This window comes from Siphateles boraxobius, unplaced genomic scaffold, assembly GCF_051911475.1.
Source record: "Siphateles boraxobius isolate OS27281-9 unplaced genomic scaffold, OSU_SipBor_1 65, whole genome shotgun sequence".
NCBI lineage: Eukaryota > Metazoa > Chordata > Actinopteri > Cypriniformes > Leuciscidae > Siphateles > Siphateles boraxobius.
The window spans coordinates 21,630,097-21,650,669 of NW_027509192.1; the positions used below are offsets into that span (position 1 = coordinate 21,630,097).

Below are 20,573 nucleotides of genomic sequence, written 5' to 3' on the forward strand. Positions count from 1 at the left end.
GCAGGCAGAAAGGTGTCTGCAACGGTAAGCAATCCAAAGTCAAACACAGAATTCAAACATGGGTAATAACGCTCAGAAATAATGGCCAGGGCAGATCAAGACTTTGCACTGAATGGGTGTGTGTAAGGGGCTTTAATGAGTGTGTGTGAATGAGGTGCAGGTGTGAGTGTAAACTGTCCCAGATATGAGGCATGATGGGAATTGAAGTTCGGTGAGTGAAGTTAATATTGCGGAGACGGCTCCCTCCGGTGGTGAAGAGGAGGCGGTGTGGGAGCCTGCTCTGTTACAATGTGTATATTTATATGTGTACTTACAGAATGGGAACCCAGATAACCCATACTGCAGCGGTATAGAGGGCGTTCTAGAAGCGTATTATCAGAGTCTGAAGTTTGTTCGTCTCTATGGACCAACATACTTCTCCCCTGTCATTAATCATGTAGCAAGGTGAGGCCAATTTTATTTAAACATTCTTAAACACTATTTATCACACTTGTTATTATTGTAAAGCTTGTTCATTGATGCGAAGGAGAGAATCTATGGGGAGTCCAATGGAGGCCAGAAGCTAAGAACCCATGTGCAGCTTTATTCCAAATAAACATGACCCAATAAACAATAAACAAAGACTTGGCTAGAAGCATAACCATAAACAGAGATGACAGAATCGAAGCAGGAACCTATAAAATAAACGGTAACGCTTCATTTTACAGTCCTGTTTCCCATGTACATACTATGTACTTATTATAGTTATTACAATTACTGGGTAATAACTAGGTACTAACCCTGAACCTACCCCTAAACCTACCCTTAACCCATGTACTTACCTTATATTACCCAGTACTTGCTAGGTAAGTACACTGTAAGTACTGTACTGTAAAATTAAGCGTTTCCAAATAAACTCCTAATTGAAACAACCAAGCATAAAACATGCATATAAAAACACAGGATAATGATCAACTAAACAAGAAACAGGTGAGCCCAATCTGTAACCAAGGAAACAAACTCAGTTAAAAACCTGGACACCAAGAAAGCAGAAACAAAGCACAGTAAATCGAGAAAACAGATACTAAATAACAAAAATAACATACTCGGTTACTAATGTAACCTCGGTTCTCTCTAGAGAGGGAACGAGTACTGCGTAACATCTTACGCTATGGGGAAAACCTCTTTTCCACGAGATATTGAAGCCAAAAATTATCCTTAATTTTGAATTAATGTAAAACGCTGTGCAGCAGCATGCAGACATAGGCAAGACGGCTCGCGCGCCTATTGGCTGCCCTGCGGCAACAGCAGCAGCCTATTGAGAGACCCAATGGGGGCGCTTCGCGCCCATTTCGCCACGTCCCGCCAGAATAGGTGTGGCCTTGGCCTATAAATACGCTCGACAGGCTGATACAAACTGTTTTTCATCACTGAAGCGAACCAGCGATGTTGTATGCACGGCAAGATACGCAGTACTCGTTCCCTCTCTAGAGAGAACCGAGGTTACGTTAGCCAATCGTCCAAGTAGTTCAAAACTCGCATGCCCTGAAGTCTTAGGGGTGCGAGAGCCACGCGGCTCTCATGCACTTTGTAAATGTACGGGGTGCTAGGGACAGGCCGAACGGTAGGACTGTGTATTGATATGCCTGGCCCTTGAAGGCGAATCTCAAGAATCGCCTGTGACGTGACGCAATCTGTATTTGGAAAGGCGTCTTTCAGATCTATTGACATGAACCAGTCTCCCTGGCGAACTTGCGCGAGAATTTTCCTGGTTTTCAGCATTTTGAACTGGCGCTTCAAAAGCGCTTTGTTCAACTGCCGCAGGTCTAGAATGGGTCTGAGACCCCCGTCTTTTTTCGGTACCAGAAAATATCTGCTGTATAGCCCCCCTTCGCTCTGAGCCTGAGATAAAGGTTCTATGGCCCCTTTGTTCAGTAGTTTCGCTATTTCGGCTAAGTAGATGAGATACTTCGTTGTTTACCGTGGTTTCGATACGCACCGTGTAACGGCGGGGACGTCGAGCGAACTGTATCGAATAGCCTCTTTTTATAGTGTTCAACACTCATTCTGATACCCCGGGATGCTTTGCCCACGCATTTGCGTGAATAGCTAGAGGTAGAATGAGATCCGGGCTCTGGCCGCGGCACAGCGGCGGCTGCAGAACGTCGGTGTGCTGAGACATAAGCACTGTGTTTAAAGTGTGCGAGGCGGGGGGCGCGCCGATCACGGCGGGCAGCCTGTCGCTCTAGATTTCTCTATGACAGATTGTGGAGAGAGAGCGAGCGGGACAAACCCCGTAGGGTTCAGCGTGTCTGTGAGAGAATGTGGGCGCGGGACAGCGGGCACATTCACTGCACTGAAAACACCGTCGGCTTGCGCTGACTGAATATGTGTTGGTTTCGTTTCTACAGAAACCGTGGGACACGCATCGTGTAGTGTTTGTGGGCACTGTGTCGTGGGCACATTCACTACGTTTGCACAATCGACATGAATCGATTTTATTTGTGCTAGCCCTGAACTGTGGCGGGCTGTGTCTGTGTGTGGGAATGGGCACTGAGACGTGGACATTCTTACAACACTCATTACACCATCGGCCTTGGCCGGGACACCAGAAAATACACTTTTTATTGGATTTATCTGGGTAGCCGTAAAAACAGCTTTTGTGTGCAGGCAAGCGGGCAAATGAACCGGCTTGTTGACCGCTAAATACGCTGGAACAGTCACATCGCATGGAACTGGACGAGCGAAATGTTTCGGTGAAAATCTGGCCGCAGCGAGATTTGAACACCGTCGCTTTCCGAGGATGGCTAGGAAGGCTTTGAGACCTCAGGCTTGATCTCGATCCTCGGCCGGGGCCCACACTGAGGGGGGTGGCGTCCAGCAGAGCGAGAGCGCGGTCTTTGTTCTAGGGCCTGGCGGCGCTGAGAAGCGGCGGGTGGTGCAGGCTGTGGCTGTGAGCTCCGGGCAGACGGCTGTTTCGAGCGACCTGCAGCGGAGTTAGAGCGCTTCGGGAGGAAGTGCTTCATAGCCTGTGATGTCTTTTGAACCTCCTGGAATCTGTCCGCGAAATCTTTGACGGCAGATCCGAAGAGGCCCGCTGACAAAATGGGCGCATCGAGAAACACAGAGCGCTCCTTATCCGTCATCTCAGACAGCGTTAACCACAGGTGTCTCTCAGCCACGGTGAGAGAGGCCATGTTCCGCCCAATGGTTTGTGCAGCAGATTTATCCCGCGCCTTCCTCGTCCATTTTTCGGAGAAGGTCGGCCTGGAAGATCTGCAGGATGGCCATTGTGTGTAGCGCTGACACAGCTTGACTGGCGGCGGTGTAAGCACGAACATGCATGGCTGACGTCACTCGGCAGGGTTTAGATGGCAACACCGTCTGTGCTCGCCGTCCAGCAGAGGGCGGGCAGAGATGTGATGCTACCGCTGCTTCCACAGGAGGAAGAGAAAGGTACCCTCTATCTTTCGCACAGTGGAGAATGCAGCAGAGACAGAGGTACGCATCCTGGCCGAGAAGGGGGCGTTCCAAGACCTTGCGACTTCTTCGTGAAGCTAAGGAAGAAAAGGCGCGGGTCTGGACTGTGATGGGTCGTGGTCCTTCTTGAGGAAGCATCCATCCAGCCATTTGCGCGGGGGCTGCGCGGGCGCCTCCCAGTCGAGGCCGAGGTTGTCGACGGCTTGAGAGAGCAGACGCATCAACTCTGACTCAATGCCAGCTCTTCTCCCGGAAGGCTCGCGAACAGCGGGGGGGGAGGTCCACAGAGTTCGCCCAATCCTCACTGTCCGACGCCAGGATAGAACAGGCCTCGGCTGTTTCGTCGATCTGAACGGCGGAAGCGGTGGCAGATGGCGGCCGCTGTCCGTCGGTGAGCGACTCGAGCGATGCCGGCGAAGCTGGCGGGCGAACCGGTGAGCTTTGGCGGGCAGGAGAAGGCTCGGGAGCGCGCTGAGCACGGCGCTTTTTACAGCGCGGCGCTACAGCGGGCTGAAGTGCAGGCTCTAAGAAGCATGCCAGGTGAGTCCTCAGAGTCACCATAGGCATCAGCTCACAGTGAGGGCATCCGCCGTCGACGAGAGCGAGAGCGGCATGATCCTCACCCAGGCAGGAAACGCAGATGACATGACGGTCCCCGTCGCGGAGTGTGGCTCGGCACGAGCCGCAGGATCTTTGCATCTTTTAAAAACGCTAGCTCTTTTAGAATACAGAGACAGAGAGAGAGTGTGAGTCGCAGCGGCGAACACACACTCTTTAGCAGTGAAAAAGGATATTAACGCCGGAAAGCGTAGCAGGTACGGCGGCTGAAGGCGGCGAGGTGAAGGCCAGCGGCTTCAGGCTCGAAGGCTCGTCCCGCAGAAGGCTTACTATCAGACGGCGCGGCTTCTAACTCCGGATCCAGCGATGCAGTAGTGCTTCGCTTAAGAGATGAAAATCAGTTTGTATCAGCCTGTCGAGCGTATTTATAGGCCAAGGCCACGCCTATTCTGGTGGGACGTGACGAAATGGGCGCGAAGCGCCCCCATTGGGTGTTGCGTCACGCAGGGCCTCTCTCGATAGGCTGTTGCTGTTGCCGCAGGACAGCCAATAGGCGCGCGAGCCATCTTGCCTATGTCTGCATGCTGCTGCACAGCGTTTTACATTAATTCAAAATTAAGGATAATTTTTGGGTTCAATAGCTCGTGGAAAAGAGGTTTTCCCCATAGCGTAAGATATTCATGGTATGAGAGATACTCTGGTAAGAGAACTCAGAGTACCTGCAACATAATATGTACTCTACACATTTGACAATTACAGCCATACTCTGCAAAATATCCCATTAAAGTTATAATCAAAACAGCAGCTATTGCCTGAAATTCATTGTAAAACTATTACTAATCACAAAAAGAAATAAAACTAAGTAAAAGTAAAATATATGATGTGCCACGCAGGGACATCTGGGAATGTACTTTTATTCATTGTAAATTATATGGTAATTTATCATTTTTGCCTTAAAAAAACATACATTTGACAGTGTTTTACAGTTAAAGTATTCAGACACCTTTATTTTTTCCACATTTTGATATACTGCAGTATTAGGCTACAAATCTTTAAATTTTACATACTAAAATGTTATTGCATCCTCGTGCCTCATTAGAGAACCAATTGTAGACAAAAAGAGCATACTTACCACAAATAGTATACCATCCAGGTACTTTTTACTTTTTTTATTTGATTTGATTTGATTTTAATTGTGATTCAGCCCCTGTGTCTGTTACAAGGATATGAAGTAATCATCTTTCTTTTTTGCAGATATGCATCATTAGTAAAGGATGGTTCAGAATACTTCATCCTCCTCATCATCTCTGATGGGGTCATCTCCGACATGGCTCAAACTAAAGAATCTATCGTAAACGTAAGTTCAAAAACACAGTTCTTGGAAACATTACACCATTCAGAAAAACGAATAAAAAGACAAGTGTGGCATATTTCTAAAAATGACAATGAACAGCTGACACCAACTTTTGTGGTATTACTCTATTTTTCTAATCAGCAAGATTTTTACATAATGACCCAACGTCTCCCTAAGGCTACGTTCACATTGTCAGTCCAAATCCAATTATTTTTGTGTAATTATTGGAATCTGATCTAAAATTATTGACGTCCACATTGTGTAACGCATCTGTTCAGATCCGATTTGTGTGTCCGGTGGTGCTCTTTAGTTTTTCGGAGTATCTGCATTGGTTTCTATGGGAATTATGCTGCGTTTGGCAGGTATACGCCCAGAGCCGGTCCGAGCCTTTTGGAGGCCCTAAGCAGAGTTTGATTTGGGGGCCCCCTCCCACTACGCGAAGTCACCTGTGCTTGACGATTATTGACACAAATGTCACACAATAATGATACATTATAAATGAATACAGTGAAGTTATGTGTAGCGAAGAACTACCTGAAGCAGCTAGGGCTAGTTGGATCGCAGTGAACCAGGTGTGTCGGTCAGAACACCACAGAGTGAAGTATCAGTTTGAACTGGATTTATTCTCACTGGTATGCAGAATTAGCATGAGAGGAGGAGACAGCCTTTACATAAACTTTAACAAGCTATGAAAACTTGAGATCAATAGTGCAGTAGACTGATGAGAGCAGCCTCCAGAGGGAATGGAGTTCCTTAACTGTGTTTCAGCATGAACACGATTGCTGTTGCACATGCAAGGCTTGGTGGACAATGACACGATGTGAGCATGTTAAGCACACTTAGCTGAGACCTGGAGTAGTCAGTAGGCCCTGCTTCAACTGACGTGGGTTTGGCTCATAAATGGGCTGAATAACCATTAGCTGGCATAGACATGTTTGGCGTGCTTGTAGTAAAGGATGTAGAGGCTTGAATGTGTGTGTGTGTGTGGTTTCTCTGCAACACACAAAAGCAATACTCAATAACAGCAACATCATTACAAATCATCATTCACATACTGACTATTGGCTGCTCCCCTCATAACAATGATACATAAACACTGGATATAACATCTTCCATCATATTTACTTTCACTATTTATCTACATTATTTACTATAACAGTCTAAACATTATAACTCTAAACTTGGAAGATCGACAGATAAGTTATAAGAGCGGTTACGGATTAATCAACATCGTCAGAACTGTTAACTGCGTCATTACTGATAACGAGCATCAATCAGTGAACATTACGGAATAACTCTCACTCTTTATAGGACGCACACAGACACAAGATACATCCACCTGAAAGGCAATAATGCTTCTGAAACGCGTCTTCAGCTGTTCGTGATTGCGGTGAACCTGATTACTGGCAGCGGCTGATGCAATCTGCCATTCGCACTGAGCGGAAGAGAAAGCTGCTCCTCCGGTCACTCCCTACAGAGTTCATAATAAGAGTCCCAACTAAAATAGTGCTTCATTGCTCTAGCATCATCTTATTATTAAGGGGCCTTTTGCACATTATGTATTAATACAAAATAAATACTTAATAAAAAATAGATGCCTACTTAAATAAAAAAGTTTTAACTTTGACTTTACTCTTTTACTAACTCTTTGAAACCGCGCCGCACTGGACTATATTATGAGGCAGCGTCAGAAACGTATGAGGCTGGTGTGTGTGGTGTCTCCGCGGGTCTCAAAACATGTCTCTGTTGTTTTGTCATTTTCTGATCTTCCGGCACTTTGCAACAACACAAGCTTGTTTCTATCACGTTACGCACACGCACAAAACAGGAAAAGCACAAAAAAGATCCAAAAGCAGTTTATTATATAGGGGAATCCGTACTCACAACAGTCCAGGCAAAGGTCAAAATCCATAAAGCAATCCAAGACAGAAACAAAACAAGAACAGGCAAGACTTCCGAAGTAGTGTGACATATAACAAGGACTCCATGACAAACACTAAAACAGACAGGGTATATATACACACAGAACTAACAAGGTGATGGGAAACAGCTGTGTGCAATGAACAGATGAGTGGCAGAACAAAATGCTGGGAAATGTAGTCTATTTTGAATGACACCGTGAAAACGAGGACCTCTAGTGAACCCCAGGGAAACATAACCAGACACTGTGACAGAAGCTCCCCTCTACGGAGCGGCTACCAGACGCTCCATGACAGAAAACAAGACAAAACAAGAGTCCAAGAGGAAGGTGGAAAGGTGGAGGACCAGGGGGAGGGATGGGGGGCCAGGTCCGTGAAGGGGAACAGGAACGGTAGGTGACGACTTAGCCGGCGACCCGGGCGAAGCAGACAGTCCATCGGACGGCCAAGGCGAAGCAGACAGTACATCGGACGGCCAGGGCGAAGCAGACAGTACATCAGACGGCCAAGGCGAAGCAGACAGTCCATCGGACGGCCAAGGCGAAGCAGACAGTACATCGGACGGCCAGGGCGAAGCAGACAGTACATCGGACGGCCAGGGCGAAGCAGACAGTACATCGGACGGCCAGGGCGAAGCAGACAGTACATCGGGCGGTGAAGACCCCTCGGGCGGCCAAGGCGGTGAAGACCCTTCGGGCGGCTAGGGCGGTGAAGACCCCTTGGGTGGCCAGGGCGGTGAAGACCCCTCGGGCGGCCAGGGCAGTGAAGACCCCTCGGGCGGCCAAGGCGGTGAAGACCCTTCGGGCGGCTAGGGCGGTGAAGACCCTTCGGGCGGCTAGGGCGGTGAAGACCCCTTGGGTGGCCAGGGCGGTGAAGACCCTTCGGGCGGCCAGGGCGGTGAAGACCCTTCGGGCGGCCAGGGCGGTGAAGACCCTTCGGGCGGCCAGGGCGGTGAAGACCCTTCGGGCGGCCAGGGCGGTGAAGACCCTTCGGGCGGCCAGGGCGGTGAAGACCCTTCGGGCGGCCGGGGCGGTGAAGACCCTTCAGGCGGCCAGGGCGGTGAAGACCCCTCGGGCGGCCAGGGCGATGAAGACCCTTCGGGCGGCTAGGGCGGTGAAGACCCCTCGGGTGGCCAGGGCGGTGAAGACCAGGGCGAAGACGACCACTCGGACGGCCAGGGTGGTGACGACCCCTCGGGCGGCCACGGCACAGGAACAGACACCGGCTCAGGAACATGACCCTCATGTGTCACACTTGTTTCTAGTTAATTATCTGGCTTTGTCCCTCGTGTTTGCCTGTGTGTGTGGACAGTTTCAGTTGTCCCTTGCCCATTATTGTCAATGTATGCTTTTTGTTCTGTTCATGTTCTGATAAGTTCTGAGATACCAGAGCATTTTGTTATTTTTGATTTTGTTATTAATATAGACTTGCACATAGATCCTGCTTTTAGTTTCATCCTTTGCCTCAACCAGACTCAGACAGTTACCATTAATCAACAAATCCATGAATGTACCATAAAGACCATCCTACAGAATTTTATTATTTGTCCAAATTTAATTTTATGTTTGTAACTTAGTTATGATCTTAAAATGTCAACCCTGTTCACATGATTTTGTAATAGACAACTGGTGATTGTTTTTAAAAAGGAGCTTGTAGTTTGACTGCCTTGAGCACAAGATTTCTAATTTGTTTATGTGCAACAAATTATGTAATCTGTAAAACGGGTTGCAGTAAATCGGTTCAGGTCTTTTGAATGTGTTTCTTTAAATATAGAGCTGTTTTCCTAAAGATGCCTTCAAAGAAGCTACCAAAGATGAGCATAATCGATGTCTGTTGAAATGCAGATTGATTTCTAAAAGTTTTTTATTTCCTTAACATTGAATTTTTTCTAGCTAGGTTAACTGATAAAAGTCCTTATATATCGGCGTCAGTTAACACTTTCTCCGAAAAACGGATGTGATAAGACGTGTTTTCCTGTTTGTTCATGTGATGTTCGACACCAAGCCTATTAAACTGTAAAATGGTCAGCCCTGTTACTGTCCCTGTTTCCTTTCTGAAGGCATAAATATGTCCACAGCATATACTGTACATGGTACGATGCAATTTTATAATACTTAAACTCAATACAGTATATGCCTGAGAGAATTTTTTAAAATGTACAAAAAATGTAAATAGAAAACTGAAAATAGCACAAAAGGATCCTTAATAAAAAAGTCCAAGTTTGTTAACTTTGTAAACAACAGGCCTAACCATTCATCATTCTAATCACTACAAGAGATTATTGGATGAAGAATGAGACTATCATTGCACTGAATAAAACTCCCACTTATAAAAGTTGTTGATTTCTCTTTGTGGATACTATTACAATAAGTATACATAATTAGAAAAATGCCTTAGATTGTATCCATTTGTCTTTCCTTCAAAACACGTCAAGCGAGACACTGAAATGTGATATTGTACAGACTGTGATGGGCAGAGACTCTGTGAACAGTGGCAAGAGTCGTTCATAATGTGTGAGTGTGCAGATTAGCAAAGAACATTACATCAGCTTTATGAATGTGCCTCATATTTCCATAATTACATCCCACTGGCTGCCACCTTCCTCAAATATGGTATAAAGTAAGGCTCAAACTTTAAATAAGCATAAAAGTTCAATCAAATTTTCCAAGTAACGGTTACATATTTGTATATTTTCAACTTAAATTGAGCCATCATTCAGAAGGGTCCTACGTCTTTGTAGTTATTGATAAATATCAAACATTAATGGTAAAGTTTTTTTCTTAAAATAACTTGGTAACGGGGTTGAATAGTAGATTTTGACAAATACATTCAACAAATAGTGTGTGTTAAAATTGAATAAGATTATTTACTTGTCCTACTGGTAGATGACCAGTCCAAAAGATGACTCGTCCTGTGTGTCACACAGGTCACAACAACTTTTTTTATATAAATAAATCATATGACAGGGTTGAACATAAAATGCAGGACAAAGCTAAATATTGCATTTTTGATTATTAAAATTAGTTACAATTAAAAAATTGTAGTCATCTAAAGTGTTTAGAATTAGCCATTGCTTTAAAAAAACAGTTTGTCCTCAGAGGATAGCACCTCAGATGTCTCTATGATAGATCTGAGCATTGTAATACTATGACTACAAGTCTGTTTTGTGCATGTTTCATTATGCAAAAGTTGAATTATGAGGAGTGTATTCTTGGGGGTCTTGTTTTAATTAACTCTTTCCTTCTGTTCAAGGCCTCTAGTCTTCCCATGTCAATTATAATCGTTGGAGTTGGGCCGGCAGAATTTGACGGTAAGATGAGAGAGATGTGTGTGTCTTTGAGGATGTGTGAAGATGTGATATGGTATCAGTCCAGTCCATCAGGGACTCAGAAGACCAGATCAGATCAAAAGAGAAACCTGTTTCACACATGTTCCAGTGAGACCAATCAGACATCTTCCGAAACGCCATTAGTAGTGTATGTACTATACAAGCTTTGATTTTTCCATTGGCGTATCAGTTCTTTCCTTAACTAACCCTGCACCTCTGCTTTAATCTGGTAAATGTGTGATCCAGTTACTCTTGCTTAAACTTTTCTCTCTGTCTATTGTGGATTTGTATAATTTCATCTTATTTGTATTGTAATAGCTCAATTCAATACGAATAATTTGCACTCACTGATATTGTTGTTTGTGTGTCATGACCACTAGAAAAACATCCCTTTTAAATACCACCAACTTTTTGTGGACAATTACAGTGCAACAAATAGACACATGGCCTTAATGTACGATTACATTTTGCAATGTTCCCCAATATGCATGTAAACAAATCAACTGCAGCATCTCCATAAAAGTAAATAGAGTATTATATTTTTGGACTCACAGACTTTTGTAATTTTATTTTATTTTATTATTATTTATGGAATAATATTTTTTAACAGGTAAATTAATTTGACAACAGACTAATTTTAATTTCTTTTGAAATTGCTTTATGACTGTACAATTATTTAAAAGCAGGCGTGTGATAAAAGGTAAAAGTACACTATGTAACTTTTGGCGCTCTAGCGGTTAATAAACAAAACTGCATTCGTCTTGAGGAAGAACATGGTAGCCGGAGCTCCTTCACAGGGGCGTGTCTAGAAGGGGGGCACGGGGTGGAACTGACCCCCCCTGGAATATGATTGGCCCCCCTGGTGCCCCCCCAACATCATTGGGCTAGATTTACTGTCAACCTGACAATGCCCAACGCCATTGGATCAGAGCGCTGTCAATCACTGCTTGATTTGCAATTCGTAAAGCGGAATCACAGGTCAGCGTTTTTTAAACAGTAGGAGAGAGAGACACCTCGACACGTCACTGTTTATGGTATATACACACTCAATTACACTATATATTTTGAAATATCGAACCGTATGTTAGTCTGATTACTTTCATGTGTGAGTGATCAAGCCAGTAACGTTAGATTAGCTAACGTAACTTCGGCAGACTGAATAGAGAGATGACTTGTCATTGTTATTACGCGGCAGCGCACACGACTACATAAATATAAAATAGATACATATTACTTTATCTTTTGTTTTAAAGACTAAAGGCACTATAATCTTTTTCCAAAAAAGCAGAGCCGTGGTAAACATTAAAATGTGAGAACTTTACATGCAACTCTGTGTAATTTATACTGAATGGGTTTTTGTTTATTTTTACACCGCAACAAGACATCCAAGGTTTCTTTAAGAAGAAACCAGGTCAGAGACAGATTTTATGCAGAGAACGTTCGCCGACACACACACACACACACACACACACACACACACACACGCACACGCACGCACACGCACACACACACACACGCACACATACACACATTCAATGTTTGTGTTGAGAATAAAGCATGTTAAATGACTAATTAATGCCTTGGTGATGTTTTTTTATTTATTAGAACAAAACTGTGTGGTCCAATCCATGTAAAATACAAAATGATTTTCAGGCTCTTGTTCATTGCCACATTTAGTACCATCTATAGGGCAATGGGCATTGCATAGATTTTTTAAATCGTGCTTAATATTTTCTAAACAAGTATTTATTACCAGTTGAAATTCCAGATTTCCCATGGCCCCCCCCTGACTGGTTTTTGGTCCCCCCCTGTACCCATACACCCCCCCCCCCCCCCCATTTGTACACAAATCCGCCGCGAACTCTGTGGGCGCCGCCATCTTGCCTGCCGCCATTACTGCGGGCCTGCTAAGGGTGACGATGTGACACTTGCCAGTGCCCTCTAATGACATTTCAATGAAAGCGGATCCTGCTCATGAAAGAAAATGTCTGGTGAAAGGGAACATTGGGTGGATGATGTCAGATAGTGGCCAAAACTTACCGATAAAGGTAATTTATCGACAACATAATATATTAATGTAAAAATGCGTCAGCCAAATGTTATGTAATGTAAGACATGTATTAATTGATGACAGTAAAAACCGAACGCTGTCATTACTAGCTCTGTTGCTGTTCACAAGCTTCACACGTTGCAAATAACTCAGTGTTTCCCCTAACATTGTTTGTAATAATAATACTATAGGCCTAGCCCGCAATATTTAAATACAAATCCTACGTGTTCTGTGTGAATGAATGGTGCAGTCACATTTCATTTAACACACACACACGCACAGTGACGCTCGAGCTGTTTATTTGCCTATATGAGGACACGACTGCATGAACTTCCTCGAGACGCGCTTGATTCCTGCCGGTTCCACAGTGAGAGAAATTTTGGGCGCATATTACATTACATTACATATTACAAATTTTTTTGCAGTATATTACATATAATAAATAGTTTTTCAGCGTGAGCAATACAATGTGTGGCGGGAGAGTGTGACAAAAGACCGAAATGAGTGACTGTCACGCTCAAACTAAATTTACAAACTAAACTTACAGGAACAGACAGAAACAAAGGAAACTCCAGGACTTCAAAAACACACAACCTTACATCGACGACGACCAACAAACACTGAGGGAAAACACAAGGCTTAAAAGAACTGGGACTAATGGGATAATTAACAGAACACAGGTGAAGAAACTGAACACAAACGAGGAGCGGGAAAACTAACAGGACTGAACCAAAATCACAAAGATGGGGGGATCACAAAACTGAACTAAACACACTGAAACGTGACAGTATCAGCCCAAAAAGCACGTGGCATCTCTACCATCCTGGGGGAAAAGAATACGCTCCCGGTAGTCCCGATGGCCAGCATGCCTGCCTGTGCTGTGCACAATACTAAGTAAAAAATGTTTTGTTTGACACCTAAATGGCTGAGATGAGAAGACTTACCACCATACTGGGCTTTCTTTTTATCTTGTTGCTTTCTCCGTTTTCATGTGTAATCCGTATGGCCGTAAACATGGGCAGTCAATGCGCAACAAAGGTTCCTGAATTTCACAAACGGTTTTATTTGTTGTTAAAACAAACAACCACACAACACGCTCTTCCTGGCATCACTGGACAACATACATACTAAAAAACTACATAGAAATAACATTTCGTACCGCTAACATCTGCTACAGCCGCCTACGGGACCAACGCTACTTCCTTAGCAGCAAGGCACGCAGTAATGGCGGCGCTGCTTTACTTCCGTGTTTCGCCGGATTTGTGTATAAAATCCTGGAATCGCCCCTGCTCCTTCACTCTGTTTCTGTTTATGTACAGTACATGACGAGTCACGCAGAAACTGGATAATCCAGCGGCTGGTGTCCCATCCAGTCTGAAATGATCTGAATATAAACACTTATTATATATATACTTACTGTAGTGATTCAGGATAGGACAAAAGATGGATTCATAATGTATTTGCTTATTATATACATTTTGTGAATTTTGAACAAAAAAGGTTACATAGTGTACCTTTAAAGGGATAGTTCACCCAAAAATTATCCCATCATTTACTCTCCCTCAAGCCATCCTAGCTGTATATGACTTTCTTCTGTCAGCCCAACACTATTGGAGTTATATTATAATATCCTGGCTCTTCCTAGCTTTATAATGGCAGTGAATGGTACCTTTTTTGAAGACTAAAAAGGCGCATCCATTTATCATAAAAGTAATCCACACGACTCCAGGGGGTTAATAAAGGCCTTCGGAAGCGAAGCCATGGATATTTTTCTTACAAAAACGCTTGGCTTCGCTTCAGAAGGCCTTTATTAACCCCCTGGAGTCGTGTGGATTACTTTTATGATGGATGGATGCGCCTTTTGGGGCTTCAAAATATCAGTTAATATCCACTCCCATTGTAAAGCTTGGAAGAGCCAGGATATTACAAAATAACTCTGATTGTGTTTGACGGAAAGAAGAAAGTCATACAGACCTAGGATGGCTTGAGGGTGATTAAATCATAGGATAATTAAAATTTGTGGGTGAACTAATCCTTTAATATGCCATCTGCACGTTTTTTAATATCTCTGACTATTTGTTTATATTTGACATATTTGCACTTATATGAACGAATTTAAACACATGAACATTTTAAAAAAGTTTGTTTAATGAATATTTTCTCATGCTAAAGTGGCGCAACTTTTTAATGCATTTTCCCCTCATCTTTTGCAGTTAGTTTTAGTTCATTTTTCTTTCTTTTCAAAACATATAAAAAAAAGATTGCTATAATTTTCATAATTTTCCAAAAATCCCTCCATCTGACCCTTACAATTAAATAATCTATTTTTGCTACTGTACCTTTAAGACTTCTATATGTAAATGACTATGAACCTGCGTATCGATATTTTTGCGGTTAAATTGTAAAAAATGTTCTGTACTGGGGTAGACGTTAGGGTTCCTACACACTAAGCAAAGCTCTAATGAAGCGTTATTCAAGTGGGAATGCAGTGAATTGGACCCGTTTCTCTGTGTTTGGTCACATGACAGGGTGTTACTCTCACAAACACTTGCATTCGTCCTCTGTGTTCGTCCTCGCCGTCCCCAATGAAATCAAAGGATTAGTGGTGTTCTAGTGAGGAAAAATCCAGATTTCCATTAAATAGTGCCTTTACGTCAAAACTAAAAACCTTGGTCTTTGCAGGGCTCACAATTTGTTTCATGTTTGATAATTTTTTCCTTTAATGGAGATAACCTCATCTATATGCAGCTCCAGTGTTCTCGTTATCTCACCACAGTCATGATTTGCTCTTTGAACTCATTTCACAGCCGCTGCAGCATTAAAGGGTGTATTTCAACTCATATGAAATCCAGTGATAGCACACTTCAGCCTGAGCCGAGTGGAAGCACCACATGATTGTTTTTCCTGTGGCATTTTCTTCCATTTGACAGAGATGATTGAACTAGATGGAGATGAGGTCAGGATATCATCCAGGGGTCGCTTTGCAGAGAGAGACATTGTGCAGGTGAGTTTTCCAGCCGTGAATCTCATGTATGTTTGGATCAAAATAGTAAAGCAGTATTCCAGGTGATTTTAGCCTAATATCTACAGCGTTTAAAGCAGATGAACACTCACAGTATTTTTGACTCATCTGAAATTACATTCACAACCAATTCTACTGCCATAATGTGATGCATTCTTTCAATGCTATGAGATGATAAGATGTGTGGGACTTGACTGTATTCATGGGTGATTCAGTGGACAGCAAATTGTCTCAGATAAAAGAGCTTGGGAACATCAACTGTCAAGAAAAGTTGTATCAGAAGCAAAGCCAGAACACTTTGATGATAAGCTGAAGACAATTTTTTTTATTATTATTATTCATTTGGAATGTGTGCTCATGCATTATGCACAATGAAAATGTGTATTTATAAGATCTGCTGATCTTACATCCTTACATAACATAACTTGGAAAAAACTGAGGGGAAGTACATTTTATTTAGCGTTTAAGGTGCAGATGATGACATCAGATAAATGATTCGGTTGAGCAAAGATTTTAGCAAGAGGATCCTGTTCTCTTTATTGTAAGTCAGATGAGTCGGATCTCTGAGATCATCATTTACTCACACTAGTATTGTTCTAATGCTGTATGTCCCTCTTTCTTTTTTGGACCACAAAAGGTGAAATTAAAATAAAATGTCCCACTCTTGCTCGTCCATATAATGGCATTGAATAGTGACCAGCATCAAGCTTTAAAAAAGATGCCAAAGTATCACAGAATGTGTAATTTTTCTTGATTTTTCGCACTTTTGTGTTTTTTCTGTGTGAGACCACGGCGCTAGTGGAGTCTCCTAAACGCAGAAGATCAACGGCCAAGGGCAGGATTTTCGTTAAATGATACATTCAATATTGGTTTGTTTTTCACTAAACCCTATCGTATAACCCCAAAACACTTGGATTATGAGACGCGTGTCACGCGGGATCATTCTCTGATACTTCTGTGTCTTTTTTAAAAGTTTGATGCTGGTCTTATTCAATGCCATTATATGGATGAACGCTAGTGGGACCTGTTTAACAGATTCTCCTTGTTGGTCATTAGAACAACACCAGGGTGAGTAAATAATGAATAAATTATCAATTTAGGGTGAACTATCCTTACTTTACCTTACTATACTTTGAGACATAAATGAGACGATTTTTGCTTAATTCGGACTTTATTGCAAAGTCAAAGGGTAACAAACATTTCTGCTTTTAAAAGCTTACTGCTCTTGTGAAAAATAAGTACACTTTTGCATACATTTAAAGAGAGAAATTATATACTTTAAAATAATGTACTTTGTGTGGAAACTAAATGTAATGTTTTTGGACACTTAACTGCATGTTAATTGCAATTAGATGAAACATTATAGTTTACCTTTTTATTAGTTGCAGTTAGCTGAACTTTAGAGTGCTTTTTGATCCAGTTAAGTAGAACATCGTTATATGTAATTTCATTATTAAATCTCTTCTGTTGTCTTTGAAACATTGTTAATGTGTACAGGTAAAATACAATATACTTTGTCCTTTCTATTCAAACTTGTATGTGATGTATTTAAGTATATTTGTAATTACATATTCAAATACCACAAAATTGTAATCAAGCACTTTACATGTGCTTTAGACTTACAAACTGCACTGTTTAAAAAAAGTCCTTAAGTGTGTCATGAAAGTGTGTTTTTATGTAATTAATAAATTATCTGCAAGTTTTTAGTATACTACAATTGCATATTAAATACAATTATGCAAACCTCTTTTTTACGTTGGTGTTTGCATAGACTAAATTATATGTAATTTAAGGGATTTTCTGTATAGAAATAAAAGGATTTTCTGTAGTTAGCAACACCATATTCCTCCTAAATCTCAGTCTGATCTCTCCTCAGTTTGTTCCTTTCCGAGACTACATTGATCGCAGAGGCAATCACATTCTCAGCATGGCCCGTCTGGCCAAGGACGTTCTTGCGGAAATCCCAGACCAGTTCCTCCAGTACACGAGGAGCAGAGGCATCAAGCCCCAGCACTCGTCCCACTCCACCTCGTCGACACTCGTGCACCCGCTGCAGACGCAGATCTGAGTGATCGCACAAACATACGGCTCACTGTCACTCTCAGGATCACACATGGCCTGTCTGAGTGAAACGCTGCTCTTACACATGCTGTCTTTCGGTATGTAGGGTGACAGTAGGGAACTTTACGCCCAGCACTGTCCTTTGTCGGGTGTACTGAGGTTTCAGAAGGTGTTTTAGACTGTTTTAAAGTATCGAGTGGCCTCTTCTGTCAGTCAAACATCAGATATGACTCCACAGTCTCTGTCTCACATATTATCTCCGGTTCTTGTGTCTGATAAACTTCAACAGACGTTTACAATTGTACCGTTTTTTACAAATGGATGTTTTTTTGTATCTCATGAAAACTCTGAGCTGCTTAACAACGGAATTTACTCATTTTATTACATGACGTTGTAAATGGAGCGAGTGTGATTTTAGAAAAAGCATGAATCCACACTTGGTACAAAACTGAGAGAAACTTTCACCCAGTTGTGCGAGGCCTTGGTTTTCATTTTATTGTACAGCATTCGCTTAAAATTATTTTACTATTTCGGTATTCGGTATTCTTGGTCATTTTACTGCCTCAAACTGTAAAGAATTTGTGCTTCTCTTACACGGCACTAGCACAGCACAGAGATTCAACAGGAAAAGCCTTACTCTACTTTAAAGTTCAGCCAAAATGAATATTATGTAATTATTTACTCAGCCCCAAGTCATTCCAAACATGTAAGATTTGGATTTATAACATAATTATTACACATTTTAACGGTGATCTTAATTTCTACATTTAATTAAATGCTGTGTGACAGTAATGTCAGTCATCGAGCAATTCCACAAAATGTCGTTTTTGGACATGGAAAGAGAAATATTTAACTGAGAAGGTTAGTTTATGGTTATACAATAACAAAAGTAAGCATCAGAGAACATTCTGTGTAATTTTTCATTAGGTTATCACAAAAACATTTCCCTGCAACTTTCTAGGAACATTAGTTTATGGTTATATAAATTAAACCTAAAATGAATGAATGAACGAACAAAGAAACATTTTATGTTTTTGGGTCCCAGACAGCAACATAGTTTCGGCCCAGATCCGGCCCACTTCTGGTAAGTGTGGAATCCACGTGTCCCAGATGTATGTTGCTATATGTTGTATGTTCATTCCTACAGTTCACTGGGTTTTATGTCTCCAACTTTTTGAAGCACTTGACATTCAAATTCCCATGTCCCCAATCATGTTTTCTAAATTAAGGTTTTTATATATTTTATTATTATTTTTTATATATATTTCTAAATTAGAAATTTTGAGTATTAGTTTGTTCATTTACTTATTCTCTTTGATGTAAAATACTTAGTTTTTTATGTGTAAAACCGTAAATTAGTTTATGTCCCTAAAACTCCAGTCCACCCTGTTACATTGGTTCTATTTGCTCATTAAATATCTTATGTGTGTGCCCTAAATCACATTACTTGCTAGAAGGGACATAATTTCCTTGTAGGGAAAGCAACTCCAAGAACAAAGTAAGAATCATTAATAAACTTTTCTCATTTTAAAGGGGTGGTATAATACCCTTTTCACAAGATGTAAAATAAGTCTTTGATGTCCCAAGAGTGTGTATGTGAAGGTTAAGCTCAAAATACCCAACAGATATTTTTATATAACATGTTAAAATTGTTGTACTATCGGCCGAATTCGATAGTAGAACCTCGGATTCAGGAGGAACAATGCGGTTTTTGTCCCAGTCGTGAAACACTGGACCAGCTCTATACCCTCTCTGGGGTAATGGAGGGTTCATGGGAGTTTGCCCAACCAATCCACATGTGCTTTGTGGATTTGGAGAAGGCATTCGACTGTGTCCCTCGCGGCGTCCTGTGGAGGGTGCTCTAGGAGTATGTGGTCCGGGGCCCTTTGCTAAGGGCAGTCCGGTCCCTGTACGACCGGAGCAGGAGCTTGGTTCGCATTGCCGACAGTAAGTCAGACTTGTTCCCGGTGCATGTTGGACTCCAGCAGGGCTGCCCTTTGTCACCGGTTCTGTTCATAATTTTTATGGACAGAATTTCTAGGCGCAGCCAGGGGCCGGAGAGTGTCCGGTTTGGGGACTACACGATTTCGTCTCTGCTTTTGCGGATGATGTTGACATGTTGGTCCCATCAGACCAGGACCTTCAGCGTGCACTGGGACGGTTTGCAGCTGAGTGTGAAGCGGCTGGGATGAGAATCAGCAACTCCAAGTCAGAGGCCATGGTTCTCAGTCAGAAAAGGGTGGCTTGCCCACTTCAGGTTGGTGGAGAGTTCCTGCCTCAAGTAGAGGAGTTCAAGTATCTTGGGGTCTTGTTCACGAGTGAGGGAAGGATGGAACGGGAGATAGACAGCGGGATCGGTGCAGCTTCTATAGTAATGCGGTCGATGTACCGGTCTGTTGTGGTGAAGAAGGAGCTGAGCTGCAAGGCAAAGCTCTCGATTTACCGGTCAATCTACGTTCCTACTCTCACCTATGGTCATGAGCTGTGGGTCATGTCTGAAAGAACATGATCCCGGATACAGGCGGCCGAAATTAGCTTTCTCCGCAGGTTGGCTGGCCGCTCCCTTAGAGATGGGGTGAGGAGCTCGGTCACTCGGGAGGAGCTCAGAGTAGAGCCACTGCTCCTCCACATCGAGAGGGAACAGCTGAGATGGCTCGGGCATCTGTTCCGGATGCCTCCTGGACGCCTTCCCAGGGAGGTGTTCTGGGCGCATCCCACACGTGGGAGACCCCGGGAAAGACCTAGGTCACACAGGAGGGATTATGTCTTCCAGCTGGCCTGGGAACCTCTCGGTATCCCCCCGGAAGAGCTGGAGGAATTGT

At 42.9% G+C, this 20,573-nt stretch overlaps 1 protein-coding gene across 1 annotated transcript in view; it reads left to right on the forward strand.

Annotated features, from left to right (window-relative positions):
• cpne8 (copine VIII) overlaps window positions 1-18,570 on the forward strand; it is a 73,412-nt gene extending 54,842 nt beyond the window's left edge. The window contains exons 16-20 of the mRNA XM_077211486.1: window positions 317-444; window positions 5,272-5,374; window positions 10,543-10,600; window positions 15,599-15,672; window positions 17,567-18,570. Of these exons, the coding sequence (XP_077067601.1) occupies window positions 317-444; window positions 5,272-5,374; window positions 10,543-10,600; window positions 15,599-15,672; window positions 17,567-17,758 (555 nt within the window). The 3' untranslated portion in view covers window positions 17,759-18,570. The remainder of the gene's footprint in view (window positions 1-316; window positions 445-5,271; window positions 5,375-10,542; window positions 10,601-15,598; window positions 15,673-17,566) is intronic.
• The last annotated feature ends 2,003 nt before the right edge of the window (window positions 18,571-20,573 follow it).